General features: G+C 47.5%; 1 protein-coding gene across 18 annotated transcripts in view; it reads left to right on the top strand.

The window, feature by feature from the left end:
- The window catches only part of KCNMA1 (potassium calcium-activated channel subfamily M alpha 1), an 804,436-nt gene that overhangs the window by 228,911 nt on the left and 560,067 nt on the right, over nt 1-15,458 (top strand). For all 18 annotated transcript variants that reach the window (XM_066349726.1, XM_066349728.1, XM_066349714.1 and 15 more), the window contains exon 2: nt 1,549-1,710. In XM_066349726.1, coding sequence (XP_066205823.1) covers nt 1,549-1,710 — 162 coding nt within the window. The remainder of the gene's footprint in view (nt 1-1,548; nt 1,711-15,458) is intronic.

Genomic DNA, 15,458 nt, shown 5'->3' with positions numbered 1-15,458 from the left:
CTCTGGATGTCTTGTGTTTTGTTTGGCAACCCTAAGTCCAGGGTCCATTGTCAGTGAAGGGCTGATACTCATAACCCTTTTCATTAATTCACTGAATCATTCATTCATGGTTTTTGAGCCAACTCTGTGCCAGGCACTCATCTAAGCCCTCGGGATACAGCAGTTGGGAGAGGCAGACAGTAAATGAAGTAACTAAGTGAATTATAGACTGTACTAGAGGTTTTAAATGCTATGGAGAAATAGAAAGCAGAAAAGCTGTGTTTTTGGAAGGCAGGGTTGCAATTTCGAAAGGGTGGCCAGAGAAGACTTCATTGAAAAGGTAACATTTGAGCAAAGACTTGAGGGTGGTGAGGGAGTAAGCTGGGACCCTTTGTGGGAGAAGAGTATTTGTGGGGAGAGAGGGTGTGCAAAAGAGTTCAATTTAGGGCCCAATATGGGGCTCAGTTAGCTGATGACACCAGCCTTCTTAAGCCAATTTTAGGCCATGAAGGGGAATTTATTGTCTCCTGTAACTGAGAAGGTCTGGGGTGGATTTCAGGCACAGCTGGATTCAGGTGCTCAAATGAAGATATCAGTATTTCATTACTTCTCCTACTTTTCTCTGTGCTGCCTTCATTCTCAGGGAAGGATTACCTTTCCTATTCTTTCCAGCAAAAGTCCTGGGCTTGAGTTATAATGAGTTGGCATGGGTCATATGACCATCTGTGGCCCAGTCACTGTTGCCAAGGGGGTGGAATGACATGATTGAGTAGGTCTCCATTCCTGGAGCCAGCGAGGGTCTATCAGTACCTTTGGAAGCACACAGCTGGACATGAGGAGATGAGAATTCCCTATGGAAAAGACTGGACACTCCTGTGAGAAGGGCATGAAGGTTGGGCAGGTGGAGTGCCCAGTCAAGACGCTTTTTCTCCTGAGCTGTATGATGTTTTCCCTTTAAAGCAAGAAGAGAATAATCTCAGTCTTCTTTTTTGTGTAAAGATGTTTTAAGAATAAATAAAGAGATTCTTTTTAAAAAATATTGTAGAGCCTGGCCAGTTAACTCAGTGGTAGAGCGTTGGCTTGGAGTGTGGAAATCCCAGGTTCAATTCCCAGCCAAGGCACACAGGAGAAGCGACCATCTGCTTCTTCACTCCTAACCCCTTCTCACTCTCTCTCTGTCTCTCTCTCTTCCCCTCCTGCAGCCATGGTTCAAATGGTTCGAGTAAGTTGGCCCTGGGTGCTGAGGATGACTCCATGGCCTCGCTTCAGGCACTAAAATAGCTCAATTGCTGAGCAATAGAGCAGTGCTCCAGCCCTATAGAGGGCTTGCCAGGTGGATCCTGGTTAGGGTGCATGTGAGAGTCTGTCTCTCTTCCTCCCTGCCTCCCACTTAATTAAAATTTTTTTTAAAAAACTGATCAGCATCATAACTCATTCCTTCTTCCCTACCCCTCTACCTTCACGCCAGCTCCTGCCTTAGCCAAGGATCCTTTGATTTTGGGGGGGTAGGTTGTATGTTTAAAATGCAGTTGGTCCCTGTGTCTCAACCCTTGTTTTCTCTGTTGCCAGGAGGCCCAGAAGATTAACAATGGCTCAAGCCAAGCTGATGGCACTCTCAAGCCAGTGGACGAGAAAGAGGAGGCGGTGGCAGCCGAGGTCGGCTGGATGACTTCCGTGAAGGACTGGGCGGGTGTGATGATATCTGCCCAGACACTGACCGGCAGAGTCCTGGTGAGTCCTCAACCCTCTCCTCATGAGGAGGCCTGCTTTCCAGTACATGATTGCTTTGTTTATAAGGATGTGATATTTCATGGGGTCTTCTCCAGGCCACTGGCTATCGGGAGGTGGGGTGAACAGGAAGTGCTTATGTATGGTCACAGAGGAGAGGCTAGGTTCGTGCACATCTAAGCCAATGATGTGCAGAGTGGGCCGTCGTCCGGGGAGGGATCCAGGGAGCTCATACTTGTGTGTGTGTGTGTGTGTGTGTGTGTGTGTTTGCGCGCGCGCGTGCTAGCCTTCCAAGGGTATTGCTGTTGTCCTCTGACTGCTAAGCAGAGAACCTCTCTTGGAAAGTTCCTAATCTCCTGCCCTGTGTGATCTGGGTCCTGCCCACAGTGAGAACTCAGTCACACTGGGTGAAACGCATTGGCAGCCCACCTGAGGCTGTCTTCCCTGTGCTTGGAGCATTGCTCCTGTAACCTTATTTCTGATTGAAGATGGCATTGCCATGGGCAGTGCTGTGTAGCCACCATCCTTGTCACCCCCCTCCCCCCACCCCAGTCTCCAGTAAAGTCTCCATTGCTCTTTCATGCTTGTGTATGAGTGGATTCTACAGGTGAAACAAAGAAGTTACATTCTGGGTCTGGGCATCCACATGGGACAAATGAGGCAGTCCCTTCTGTGTGCACAGTGGTGATGGTGGATGAGGAGTAGATGTGTACCACCATGGCCACTGCGGACAGATCTGGTGATCTGCGTCAGCATCGGCCAGGGGTCACTGGACACTGGCACTGGGCCAGGGGTTCTCAGCCCTGTGGAAAAGCAAGAGTGATCCCAATTCCATTGCCCCATGGAGGGAAATTATTGACAGAATGTCTGGGGGAGAAATACCACTGAGTATAAGCATCGTGTGCGTGTGTGTCAGGGTGGGGGGGCCGATGATGGGTAATTTGGGGGGACCAAGAAAGCTGTCATAGGGAGGAGAGCCTTTGAGTTGAAACTTCCATTTCAAGATGGACCAAGCACAAGGTTGTGATATAAAAAATAAAAATATACCCGAGCTTGAAAACAAGAAAGGGACCACTTAGCAGTCTGGAAGCTGAGAAGAAGAGCTAATAAAGCAGAGAGTATTTGAGGTGAGTTTTGAAATGCAAGTGAGGACCTTGAACATCAAAGAGGAGGAAACCGGTTCAGCGTGAGACATGAGGCGCAGGAGCAGAGAAGGGGCAGTGCGCTGACAGAATGAGGCCCGCTGCGCAGGCACCAGGGGGTGAGCCTGGACGGTGGGCTGGAGACCGCTCATCTGCTCTCCAAATGCCAACCCGAAGAACTGGAAAGGGGGTTTGAGGGAAGGGTGTCACAATTGGTGCTTGTGCAGAGAGAGCTGGCGGACAAACGGAGACCAGACCAGTGAGGCAGGACCTGTGAGGGGCTAGGATCAGTTAGCATCGTGAGCTCACAGCACCTGTGACAGGTGCCAGGATGCGAGGGGATTGCTGTAGAGGACCTGGTGAAGCAAGGCCTACACCAACACCACGCTGTGGAGGTAGGAGGTGGATGCAGGTGGCCTTGTAGCAGGGAAATCACAGGCCAAGGGCACCCAGCATCTACCTTGATACTACTACTGACAACATTATCGAGAGTGTCCTGTGAGCCAAGCACTGTGCTAGACCCTGTATGTCTGATCAGATTGAAGGGTAAGGACCGTGTCATACTATATTTTGTAATCTCTCATATTGCTGTGGTCTGGGGTTCATTGCAAGGAAGCAAGCAATCCAGTCTTATTAATGAGTTAATTTCTGTTTCATAGTTGAGAAAACCAAGGCATAGGAAGGGCAATGACTCACTCACCTGAGAGCATACCGCCTCCAGGCCAGTACCTGTGGGCCTCTGGAATCCGTCTAGTGCTCTTTCTGTGTCATTACTTCCAAGTTGAAGATAATGTCTCTTCTTTTCTAAGCCACTGCCAGCTGTCGCTTTGGCTGTGGCATTTTGACTTTACTGTCTCTGAGCCAATTAGGCCCAAAAGCTCCTTGACCAGATTCTCTTAACATCTGTGTGGACAGGCACAGTCTGCCCGGGCCTTCTAGCCCAGGAAGCCCGCTGCTCTCTGAAGGTCGCCGTGGAGAAGATCCTGTCCAGGCTGCTCTGGCGCAGTCCAAGCGGAGCAGGTCCCAGTGCACAGAGCAGGTCCCAGTGCACAGAGCAGGCATCTCAGAGGTCCAGCACAGGCCTGTCCTCGAGGAGAAGGCACGTCCTTGCTCTGAGCACGGGACAGCTTTCACACTGAAGTCTCAGTGTACAGGAGGAAGTGGCATGCCTATTCAGAAGCCAAAGCTGTGTTTGTCTTGAGCTGTCCAAATGTTAGTTCTTTCAACAAGGGGACTAAAGCAAGACTAGGTACCCAGCTGTTCGGAGTGTCCCTGTTCAATTTTTAATTTGTTTCCTTAATGCATGGCTCAGGAGCTTAACCTCCACATCTGGGCCCCTTTTTCACCTGTCTCATTGTCACCGTGAGAGAATCTCAAAGCTGGGGCATTGTGGGTAATGCCCAGCCGGGGAAGGATTCGCCAGGACACCCTCCTCATATCTGTAGACTCCCCAGTGTGCTCCTCTGAGTAAGTACTTGTTTCTCACCTGCACGAGACACTATTCTAGGCACTGGGCAATAAAGCAGGAGCAACAGAGATCCAGGATGTGCATTACTTACAATGATAAACTGGATATAAAAGTTCAGTGTAAAAAAGAACCAGTGTTTGTTACCACTCACCAGTACCTTTGACGGAGCTTCATCATCCAAGTGATAATATTCCTTGCCCGAGTCTCGGAACAGCTCGTCTGTGCCTCGTCTCTCCCTCAGCACTCATACTTTAGCTTCGCAAAAACAAGACTGGACAGAGCCCTCCCCTTAAGGATGTGGCTGAGTCTACAACCAAGTGAACACCAGCCTGTCAAGGGTTACCGCTTCCTTTATAAAAATATATTTTGATTATAAATGTGGCACATGCTTACTCAAAAATTTTGGAACATACTGGAAGAATTGCTGATAAATTCCACTCTGATATTTGGAAGTGGCTCACGCTGAGGGCATTTCCACACAGCCATGAATGTGATCAGGGTCCCTGCAGCTGTTTGGGCATTGCTGGGGACTCTGTCACTGCGTGTCCCGTGAGTGCTCTGTGTATAGACTCGGGAGATAAGTAGATCTTCGGGCCAGGTTTGCTGTGGTCCTCTTGACGGAGTTCTAGTGAATACTCCAAACTGGGAGAGGGATCATGGCTCTCGTTTCGTCATGGCTGCCTGGAGCCAAAGTGGTGGCCCATTAAAACACAGGGTCTCAGGGTTTGCATTCTGTCACATGCCCCTGACTTTGTCTCCGTGTCTCTCTTCTCATTTCCCGTTTGTCCTGAGTTCCTCATTCTTTTTGGAACTTTACATGTCTGTAGTTATGTGCTCCATACCATTTTATGAGTGAATTAAAATCCTTCTAAGATTAAGGTGGTGCATATAGATAAAGAAGACAGGAAACACACCAAGTCAGCTTTTGTATCATTTGGTTGTACTTTGTAGAACCATAGCCAAAATCGATATTAGTGATAGCCTACTTCAGGGTTGGTGTTTCTGTAAAGGCCCATATAGTAAGTATTTTGGGCTTTACAAACCATAGGGACTCTGATACAACTACTCAGCTCTGCCTCAGTAGTTCAGAAGCAGCCGCCAATCATACATAGGCATGAGTGTGTTCCAATAAAAGTTTATGTACAAAAACAGACAGTGAGGCAGAGTAACTTCATGGGCCATAGCTTGCTGACTTTTGATTTAGTTTATCTTATTTTATAAAAAAAGAGATTGAAAGTCAGGCATTGAAAAAAATCTCTCAGGGAGGAATTTTCTAAGCTAATATAGCACAAGAGTAATAGTCTCAGAGAACCCATTTGTAATGGGGAACATTCTAGACACACAGATACACATACACACACGTCTACATTAGTACCTTATCTCTGAATAGTCATATTAATTTTCACATTGATCTCTGAGTGACTCTCTCCCTACTAGGGAAACTATGTCTTGTGGTCAAGCATGACTTCACCTGAAAGTGTAAACAGTGTATACACCTCCTGGGCTGTACCTCAACCTGGTTTGTGGCAGATTCAGTGTGTTTTGCCTCTCTTCAAAGTCTGATCTTGCTAATACAGCTGTCAGCTACTCAAGCAGAGATAGAGCCTTTAGAATTATTCTTTTGATTATTTCCCACCATATCCCCACAGTACTATGCTACATTTGAATATTGCTCCAGGACGCATCCACATCTAATCTGTGAACTGAAAATATATGCTACTTGCTTTACCGTCTGGGAGATGATCAGTTGAAATAAGGAGAAAGAAAAACACCAGTCTTTCTCTTTATCTTAAATATATTGCACGTGTGGCATTTTACACTAACATTATATACATAGCCTGGCCCTTCAATCCTTATCTCCTGGGCACCCAAAGAAAATATGTGTCAATACAGCTTTCCAATAGAAATAATCCTATTGGTTTTATAGAGTTAAGTAGATGCGCTGACTGCTAAGAAATTGGAGCAGTTGATCAAAACGGAGGTGCACATGGGCCTACACTTGATCATGTCTATGATAGTCATTGCCTCCACTTCTCCCTTCAGGTGGCTCATGGTGTTGGTGACATTTCTCATTACCGCTCTCTATTTTTCATCTTCCTGCTGCCTGGTGACAGATTTACACACAGCTCATATTTCATCTTTCTCTCTCTTCCTCTTCATTCATGCTCCACCCCTTATTTTTATTTATTTTTTTATTTTACATGATATTTTTATATCACCTTTGAATGCTCTACGCAACACTAAGACCAAAAATTTCACGGGCCTGTATTTTTACTAAGAATGCTTCCATAGTGAACAGGTTGGTCCTGCTCTCTGTGCAATTAGGAGTACTGTAAATTGAGAAATGGAGATTTTGTTTGCGTTCTCTTTTATTTTTTTTAACTCCCCGAAGTAAGACTTCTATTAAAGAAAACACATAGTCATTCCCTTCGGTACTTATTAATGGTTCTTCATTTTATCCTGTGCATAAATAGAATTTATATTTTGGGTACGAATCAGTAAGTCAAAGAAGGTATGAGTTCCTTATAAAATTATTAGACATGAGATTTGGTCTCTGTCTGATGAAAGATGCACAGTATTTGTTACTTGTGACCCAGCATCACTGGGTGAGAGGACAAGAGTCAGAGAAGCCACTGAATGCAGCCAGCATCCGTAACAGAATGGGGATGGTCAGAGAGAGGCAGGCTCACCTTGGGTGGCAGTGTTGCTGGCCACTGGTCAGACTTCATCCTTATTGTTCTAATTAGGTTCTACAGAAAGCTAGATCTAGGAGATGTTCCAGGAAATAGTGGTCCCTGGAACTCAGACAGGATATTTTTCATCCCCTTTTAGAGATCGTCAGTGTGTATCAGCACGTAAGTCTCGAAGAAGTCCTATAGTAAAAAAGCAGAAAGACCGCCCCCCCAGCATTTCATATGCCTATTTCACTCTGGAACCCTGTCGCCCTGAAACACCTGCGGGCATCGCAAAGAACATTGACCGTAGCCTGCGGGACAAATGTGGCTGACTGCCTGTTTTGTATGGTCCACAAGCTTAGGATGGTTTTTACAGTTTTAAATTGTTTTCAGAAGAATTGGAAGAATATTTTGTTACATGTAAAACGTACATGAAATTCAAATTTCAGTGTTCATAAACAGAGTTTATTGGGACTCTGCCATGCTAAATCATTTACCGTACATATTTCTGTGGCAGCTTTTGTCACACACTGCAGCAGCAGAGTGGAGCAGCTTCTGCAGAGTACGAAATACCCACTGGCCCAAAATGTCAAAATAGTTATTGTCTGACCCTGTGCAGAAGAAGTTTGCCAACCTCCAAACCAGGTCAGCAAATTCTCCTGCTCCGTGACTATCACTGCCCCTCTCTCCGCGGTCCATGGGGTGGCTCCGCAGTTCCCCATGGCACGAGGTAATGGCTAAGATGGACCATCTATCCCCTTTTCATGGAGAGACCCTGTATTTACCTCCATATGCTTAACTAAATGATGCAGACAGATGAGGAGACAGAGGCCAGAGCCAGAGGGGACCATAAGGTTCCATAGCAGGTTCTCAGCTGGCTCAGCATAAGATTTCCTCCTCCCACGGTCAGTGTAATGTGGGTAACAGGGTCTCTCCTTAAGTCTGCCCACCTGGGAGTCCAGAGTCCATCCCAGCATGGAGAGCACCTGGTTCAGGCCTGCAGGATGGGCCTCAGGTGCACTGGCCACCACTCTGCATTGCTGGCCTGTGGGTTGCGTGCCCTGTGTGCTGGCCTCTCTAGAGCATTCTGTAAAGAGCAGTTGTTAATTTGACTAGCTGATGTTTTGACTTCTCTGACCTCTCCTGCAGAAATGAAGGAGAATTTCAAAAACCAGTCCTCAACAGCTCTGGAGAAAGGTAGAGCCTGTTGTTGCCTCTCTTTCCCGGGGTTTCAGGGCCGGGGGCATTGTGGTGAGAAGCGATGCCTGCTTGTCCTTCCACCTCCTCCACCTGTCTGTTCCTCCATTTATATCCATTCAGCCATCAGGTCACTCCATCTCCATGGTCTGTGCTCCCCGGCACACAGTGGGATGTAGCAGCCAGGCAGTGGGTGCCTCCACCCTGAGGCAGGGCACTTCGGTATCTGTGCAGCCAGCAGGCCGGGCCAGTCAGCCATCAGGTCACTCCATCTCCATGGTCTGTGCTCCCCGGCACACAGTGGGATGTAGCAGCCAGGCAGTGGGTGCCTCCACCCTGAGGCAGGGCACTTCGGTATCTGTGCAGCCAGCAGGCTGGGCCAACCTTCCCTCGCCAGTCCCCTTGTCTCTGTTCCCTGTTTCAGCTTCTCTGCTGAGGGTGGGAGATAGGAGCCCTGCCCCTCTGCTGATCCTGTCCTCTCTGAACTGGGGCACCTGCTCTCTTTTGATCTTTGTCTGGTACCTTGTGTCTTTTTCTCATTTGATTGCAGCCACGTGGAATACAGGTGGAGCACTTAGCATCCCAAACCTCCAGCTCCTGCCTCTCCTCTGTCCCTGGGCATGCGTCCGTGGGGACATGCGGCCTTGGAACATGGAGGACTGCTGTGTGTGGAGCAGTGGGAGGTTTAAACCCAGCTTTTACAGTCATCCTGCCGAGTACCAGCTCCATCACTCTCTAGAGCCGGGGTCCCCAAACTTTTTACACAGGGGGCCAGTTCACTGTCCCTCAGACCGTTGGAGGGCTGGACTATAAAGAAAACTATGAACAAATCCCTATGCACACTGCACATATCTTATTTTAAAGTAAAAAAACAAAACAGGAACAAATACAATATTTAAAATAAAGAACAAGTAAATTTAAATCAACAAACTGACGAGTATTTCAATGGGAACTATGCTCCTCTCACTGACCACCAATGAAAGAGGTGCCTCTTCTGGAAGTGCGGCGGGGGCCAGATAAATGGCCTCAGGGGGCTGCATGCGGCCCATAGGCCGTAGTTTGGGGACCCTTGCTCTAGGGATTTTACCCTGAGATAGTTGATTCATATTTTTGTGCCTCAGTTTCCTTATCTGTTCAATGGACATAATAATAGTCCCTGCCTCTTAGTGCTGTTTGGAGGATTTGATGCATCAATGGATGTAAAATGGTTAGAACAGAACCTTTTTCATGGATAGTGCTTAATAGGCATGAGTTATTATTATTTGTGTTCTTGTTGTATGAACCCTGTTACCATGACATGGAGGAAATGGGCTGTTCAGAGATACAGGGGTGAGTGGAGGATAAATCCTTTCCTGCAACAGAGATTGACCAAACTCAGGCGTCTTCTCAGAGTGCTGAGCTATCTCTGGGCAGGGCCATTTGAAAGGGGTCTGAGTATCCCAAGCAGGCCCTGGTGTGGGTCCAGCTAGCTGATGATCTTTGCTCCATACACACAATTCAGGCCCTGTCATTTCTGATGCTGGCTCATGCCAGCCTGACTCACCATTGTCAAGTCGGCTAGGAAATGCTCACTCCATATAACCTTCTCGAGCTGGCGGGGGGGGGGGGGGGGCAGGGAGAGGGCTGGGTTCTCCCTGGGAGCTGTGCATTGTAGGCAATATGTCACAGGAAACACCTTGGCAAGATGACAGATGAGTCTTGTGGAAAGAGGATCAAGTGTATTCACTGTGGTTCCCCTGTCCTGTCCTCCCAGGATGTGGGGCGAGGCTGACAGACACAGGCTGGTTTCAGAGGGCTTGTCACACCATTACGTGGGCGGTGTCTTTAACATGCGTTTTGGCTGGCAGCAGCCTCACTTCGATTTGATGGATGCAGGAAAGTGTGTTAAGTCACCAGAAGATAAGGATCCAGTTCCGACTGCATGTGCAAGGCATCCCCTCTGAGCTGTTATCCATTCCTTCAGACAGTCCTGGGTGCCTACTAGGTAGGCGTCAGATGCCTTTCAGGGCATCGGACATATACTGGTCCTTCCAGTGGAATTTGTAAAGTGAAATCAAAGAGTTGTCAGTGAAAATATTATGCTTGTGTTTTGCTACAATGTGTTTGGGTAGCAAGGTTTTTGAAGTAGATTGGTGATAAATCAGAACCTGTGTCCTGTCCCTCAGTCCTTGGGTGGAGCTGGGAGTCAACTCTTCCAATCCTTATCTCTCATTCTGAACCGAAGGGGTCTGGGCAGATGTGTTTATATGACTAATGTTAAAGTCACCGCCTTTCCCAATCAGTAAAAGCTGGTGCCCCCTGGAGGCTTTGTAGGAAATGGAGCCTGCCATCTTGGGCTGAGTGTTTTCTCGCCCAGCTTTTCCCCGTGACCTCCTGCGGATGTCATTGGGTTAGCAGCCTCTATTTGCAGAAGAGTGGACTGAGACTCTCCTCAGAGTCTCCATTTCAGCTGTGAGGAAGGTTGCTTAGCAGGGAAACTCAAAAATAGAGATGATGATGATGATGATGATGACGACGACGACGACGACGACAAAGTCGCTAGCCATTGTTGTTACTGGGGAGCACTTGGCTTGCAAAGTCGCACTTGGGGCCACACGTGAGTGACGCTTCTGGGTTTAGTGTAGTAGACGGTGTTTAGGGGCAGGCAGCCTGCAGCCCCAAACATCCCAGTTTGGTGCGCTAGAAGCCCCATTGTTAGAGCCCAGGCCCAGAAAGAGGCTTTTTTTCTTCTTCTTCAGAAAAACAACTACTTTAGGGGAATGACAACAACAGAAATCCACCATTTGGCCTCAAATTTTTTATTGCAGAAATTGTTCTCTAGTCTTTGAGTAGTGAGGAAACTAGGACAGGACAGTTGCTCCTCTGCCTTTCGTAAGGAACTAGGGCACTCGAAAACTCAATTAAATGCACCCAGACCTGTTAAGCCCCAGACTTTTTGTTCAGTTAATTTTAGTGCAGAAATTGGCCTGGTGCTAATGTGGAAAGCATGGCCATGCTGGAGAGCCGGGCTCCAGTGGAAGCTCGGCTCCCGGTTGACAAGCCTGCAGGGACACAGACCCTGGGGCATCGAAGGTCACCCTTAAACTGTGTGTGTGCCTCTTCCCTGGCTAAGCGGACGGCTGGGCCTTCCTTGCTTGTTGGAGATGGGTTAATCAAGAAAGCAGGCAGACTGGGCATACTAGTTTCTTGCACCTGTGAAGAATCCAGGGTCCAGCAGATTAATCCTGAGGATGGAGAAACCATCCCCTTCCTAGAACTATTCCCAGACTGCTTTAGCGTTGGTGCTGAATTTTGCCATTTTCCCCTTTCTCTTTTTAGTCTTTTTATTTTTCTTTTCTTCCTGTGGCTGTTAGTAAAGTGATTGCCCTAAAGGATATAGACAACAGCTCATTAAAAAGGGAAGAAGAAGCAAAGACCCTGTTTTCATACCACCCTCCCTCAAATTCAAGCTTTGCTTACACTAAAAATAGCTTGAAACAGAGACCGAATCACAAAACGGTAGCGGTGCGGAGGGCGGAGGCTGCTGGCTCCCTGGCTATCACACAAGCCTACTGGGTATGTTAGCCTTCGGGCCCTTGATTGGGACAAGAAGGCATGGGGTTTGGAATCCTGTCCGTTGGGAGGGATCCCAACCATTCTCTGTGTGGCATGCTGATCTCTCTGGCATTAATAATATCAGCTGGTCACTCACAAAGCTGGCTGCCTGGGCTTATGTCCCAGGGGTGAAAAACAACTTTTTGCAAAGGAAAGTTGTTGTTTTCAGGAGCTGCTTAATCCCACACGCATCTGCGTGGGCTCCTTGGGCAGCTGCCACAGGTTATTGTCTCCCTGTGAGCCATGTGGTGGGCAGCTTGGTTTCTTGGCCACCTTAGACCTCTCCAGGAAGGAAGCTGAGATCACCAGACAGAAGGAAAACAATTTACTCACCTCGGTTTATGCCGTCTTTCTCTGGGCCTTGGGAATTGGGAATGGCTTTTGAGATCAACTTGGGTTATGAGAATAGAGATGACAGTCACCTGTCATCTGAGGAGTGGTGGTCATCAGGGAACTAGGTTCTAGTCGTGGCTCTTCCCTAACCTATTTGGTGACCTTGTACAAGTCAATTCCCTTTTGAGGCCTTGGTGTCTCCATGGATAAAATGAGGGGATGGGTGTAGCCTGCCAGCAGTGTGTGTCATTGCAGCCCAAACTGTCTCTATGTTTTCTCATTCCCTGTTGGCCTTCAGTCAGCAAAGGCACAACCTCAGACCTGCTATGCACTTGTCACTGGGCTAGGCAATAGGAGAACTGCCGAAGGAGAAATAATTGTCTCTTCTTCAGCTGCAGAAGCAGCCAGAGAAAAGCAGGACACAGTCAAGGGGCGTCCATGAGTGGACCTTCCAATGGCTTAGCCCCCCATTTGGAATACAATCTCACAGTCTCCGTGTGGGGCCCCTGCTTCCCACTCGCCTCCTACAGTTATTTCCCTTCTGGACTCATTTCCAGGTGGATCTCCAGCTGCAGAGAAGGGAAGTATCTGGGAATGGGAGCAGGGTGTGACCATGGAGTTGGGTGGGAGGAAGGATGCCTTGGGAGGAGGGACCCCATCCCAAGGGGCTTGGTCTTTCCCGGAGGAGTTGGTTCCATGTCAGTCTTGAATTTCCCTCCTTGAGCCATCTTCAAACAGTCAAGATCCTCTAAACAGGTCACATTGCAACTTGACAACCCCATTAGCACCGACCTTAACCTTAAGAGTCCCCTTTGTGCTTGAACAGCCTCTGCCTGGGGAGACCCTGGGGAGACCCCCCCCCAGTTGCTGTTTGCACTGCTTTGTCAGATGGCACTGAAGCGAGTTGTCTTGTTCCCATGAGTTCATGCTCTTTCGAGGCAGAGGCAGCTTCTGTCTGTACCTGTAAACACTTCATGAGAGGGCGCAGTTGTTTAGGATAATGGCTGGAAGAGGCACCCAGGAGGGGCTGAGGAGAAGGAAACACTTCTGTGATGAAAGATGCTTTTTCTGGAACAAGGTGCCCAGGGGACTGGTGGGAGTTGCCAGGGTAGTCCCCAAATTGACAGCAAGGGTGTGGACATTATAGGTAATGAGTGGGTTTGGCGCTGCAGAAGCTCCCCAAATGAAGTTGCATATTAGGTGAATTTCTTAGATGAACTTAAAAAACAAAAACAAAAAATGCTACAATAAACACTCCATTGTCTGGCTCTTTCAAGTATTTTCAATTTAACATGATTTAAGTGAAGACAGTCCATATCATTAAGAGTAAGGATTGAACCTTTCCTGGGATGCCAGATTATAAGACATCTCTCTATCTCTGGCCTGTGTCCACACTGCAAGCCAATGGGGTCATCTGGTTTGTTTTCCCCAGAAAGTTCCAGCGTGGAAGCAGGTTTCAAAAGCACCCTGGCCCAGAGGAGCTTGCTGAGTTGGGGGCTCAGGGTCACCTCCAGCAAACAAACTAGAGGTAATGCTGCAAGCCACCCTTCCTGTCTTTCCTGAAAGATGGCACTCCTCCTCCCAGGTTGCAGTCCTGATGGAGAAATCTAGCTGGAGAGAACCGAGATAAATAAGTAACAGGATTCACTGTCTTTCAGATATAGCCGCTGGTGCTAATTATTTCTGCTGTAGATTTTGTCAGACCTGATTCCTGATCCTTTTGCCATAGGTAGCATATTTTAGAGATGCAAAATAATATGAAAAACCATTTGCCTTCCTGAAAGATAATTTTGTGTACATTAAACAGACACATTAAGCCATTTACAAGTGAGCTGTTTGTTCTCAGGGATCTGGATGAAATCAGAATTTCTAATTCTGGGCTCTTTAATAATTTTCAAAAGAAATGAGGGTAATAATTAAATGTCTTTGAACTTCCCTAGGCTCTCTTCTATTCTGTGGTCTTAAAACATTTGAAAAGGACCAGAATTCTCTACCTTGATGACTTCGTTAGGAGGGCAGAGTGGACCCTGCCCCAGGAGGAGGTTTTGGCAGGATGGGGAACCTGAGGTAAAGAGGCTCAAGGAGAGTATACAAGGTCACTTTGGGAGCTTCTGACTCAGAGTTGAGGGAAGGGCCTTCAAGCCGTTTTTTTCTTCATAGCCTTGGCTGCTGAGAGTTGAAAAAGAAAAGGCCAAAGAGAAGAGAAAAGAGATGTACAATGTTGTTAAGGGTTATTTGTAATGAGAATGCATGTGACACGTAGCACTTTATAGCTTTGGTGTTCAAGGATTAGCAGGGATATAGTCCAGGGATGGTGAATAAATTTCATCTTCTGGGCCTGTTCTGATGAATCATTTGGTGGTGTTACCCATAATGCTTTGCTAAAGATCCAAGGCCCAGCAACAAAGGGTGGGGTGGGCTCTGCTCTCCAGAAGGCTGGCATGATTAGTGATTTCTACCTTAAGTGAGAGGATGGCAGGACCAGTTATTTATGCCTTAGTTATCTCTTTTCTATACCATTTTCTCTAAACTTTACATTATGTATGATTAAAATGAGTCTTGTCCAAGGTCACCCAGCCAGTCGCAAGCAGCATATAGACAAGGGCCCATGTTTCCTGACTGTCTAGTATTTGATACCCCAGCACCATCAGTTAGATCTCAGAACAGAAAGTTGTCAGCTTCCTATATGAGCCTAGCAGCTGTTTTTTCTTTTCCCTTTTTTTTTTTTTTAATATTGCAACCTGACTTCATATTTTTCCATCTGGAGATTTTCCTCAGTGTTTGGAGAAGTGTGGAGGGTATGTGTGTTGGGGGGGTGGGGGTGGATTTCAGGTCTGCAGAGATTCTAATCAAACAAATACAAGCACCATTTTCACATTTGTTCGGGCCCCTCTCATACCCCTGTTAGCACAGAGCCCCGCGGATCGCTGCCCTCCCACCAGAAAGCTCCCCCTCAGCCCACCCACTGGGTCCGTTTCCCGTCCCTGCCCATGCCTTTCCCTTTCCCGACAGCCCACTCCCCTCGCTGGAAAGAGCTTTCAGTGGGGGTTGATGCATCATCACTGCCTCTCTTGCTTTCTTCCTGGTTTCAGCCTTAATGTTTTATCTCTTCAGGTATTCATGCTCATGTCTTAATGGCTGTGCTTACAAAGAGAAATCCATTCTGCCTCTGACCAAAAGCGGTTTCTGCCCTGACTTGAATCTAAAAGTGCAAGAGTTGCAAGGTGGGAGCGGGCCAGAGTCCTCAGCTTCATCCTGGGAGTCATAAAGTTGCCAAGATTTTATTGCCTCCATCGAGATGAAAATGGGATTCCAAGGCTTCAGATATGATAAATAAGGAAA

Source organism: Saccopteryx leptura, chromosome 9, assembly GCF_036850995.1.
Source record: "Saccopteryx leptura isolate mSacLep1 chromosome 9, mSacLep1_pri_phased_curated, whole genome shotgun sequence".
In the NCBI taxonomy this organism is placed as follows: domain Eukaryota; kingdom Metazoa; phylum Chordata; class Mammalia; order Chiroptera; family Emballonuridae; genus Saccopteryx; species Saccopteryx leptura.
Note: the sequence above shows the minus strand (reverse complement) of the source record. Positions and strands in the feature narration are given on the sequence as shown.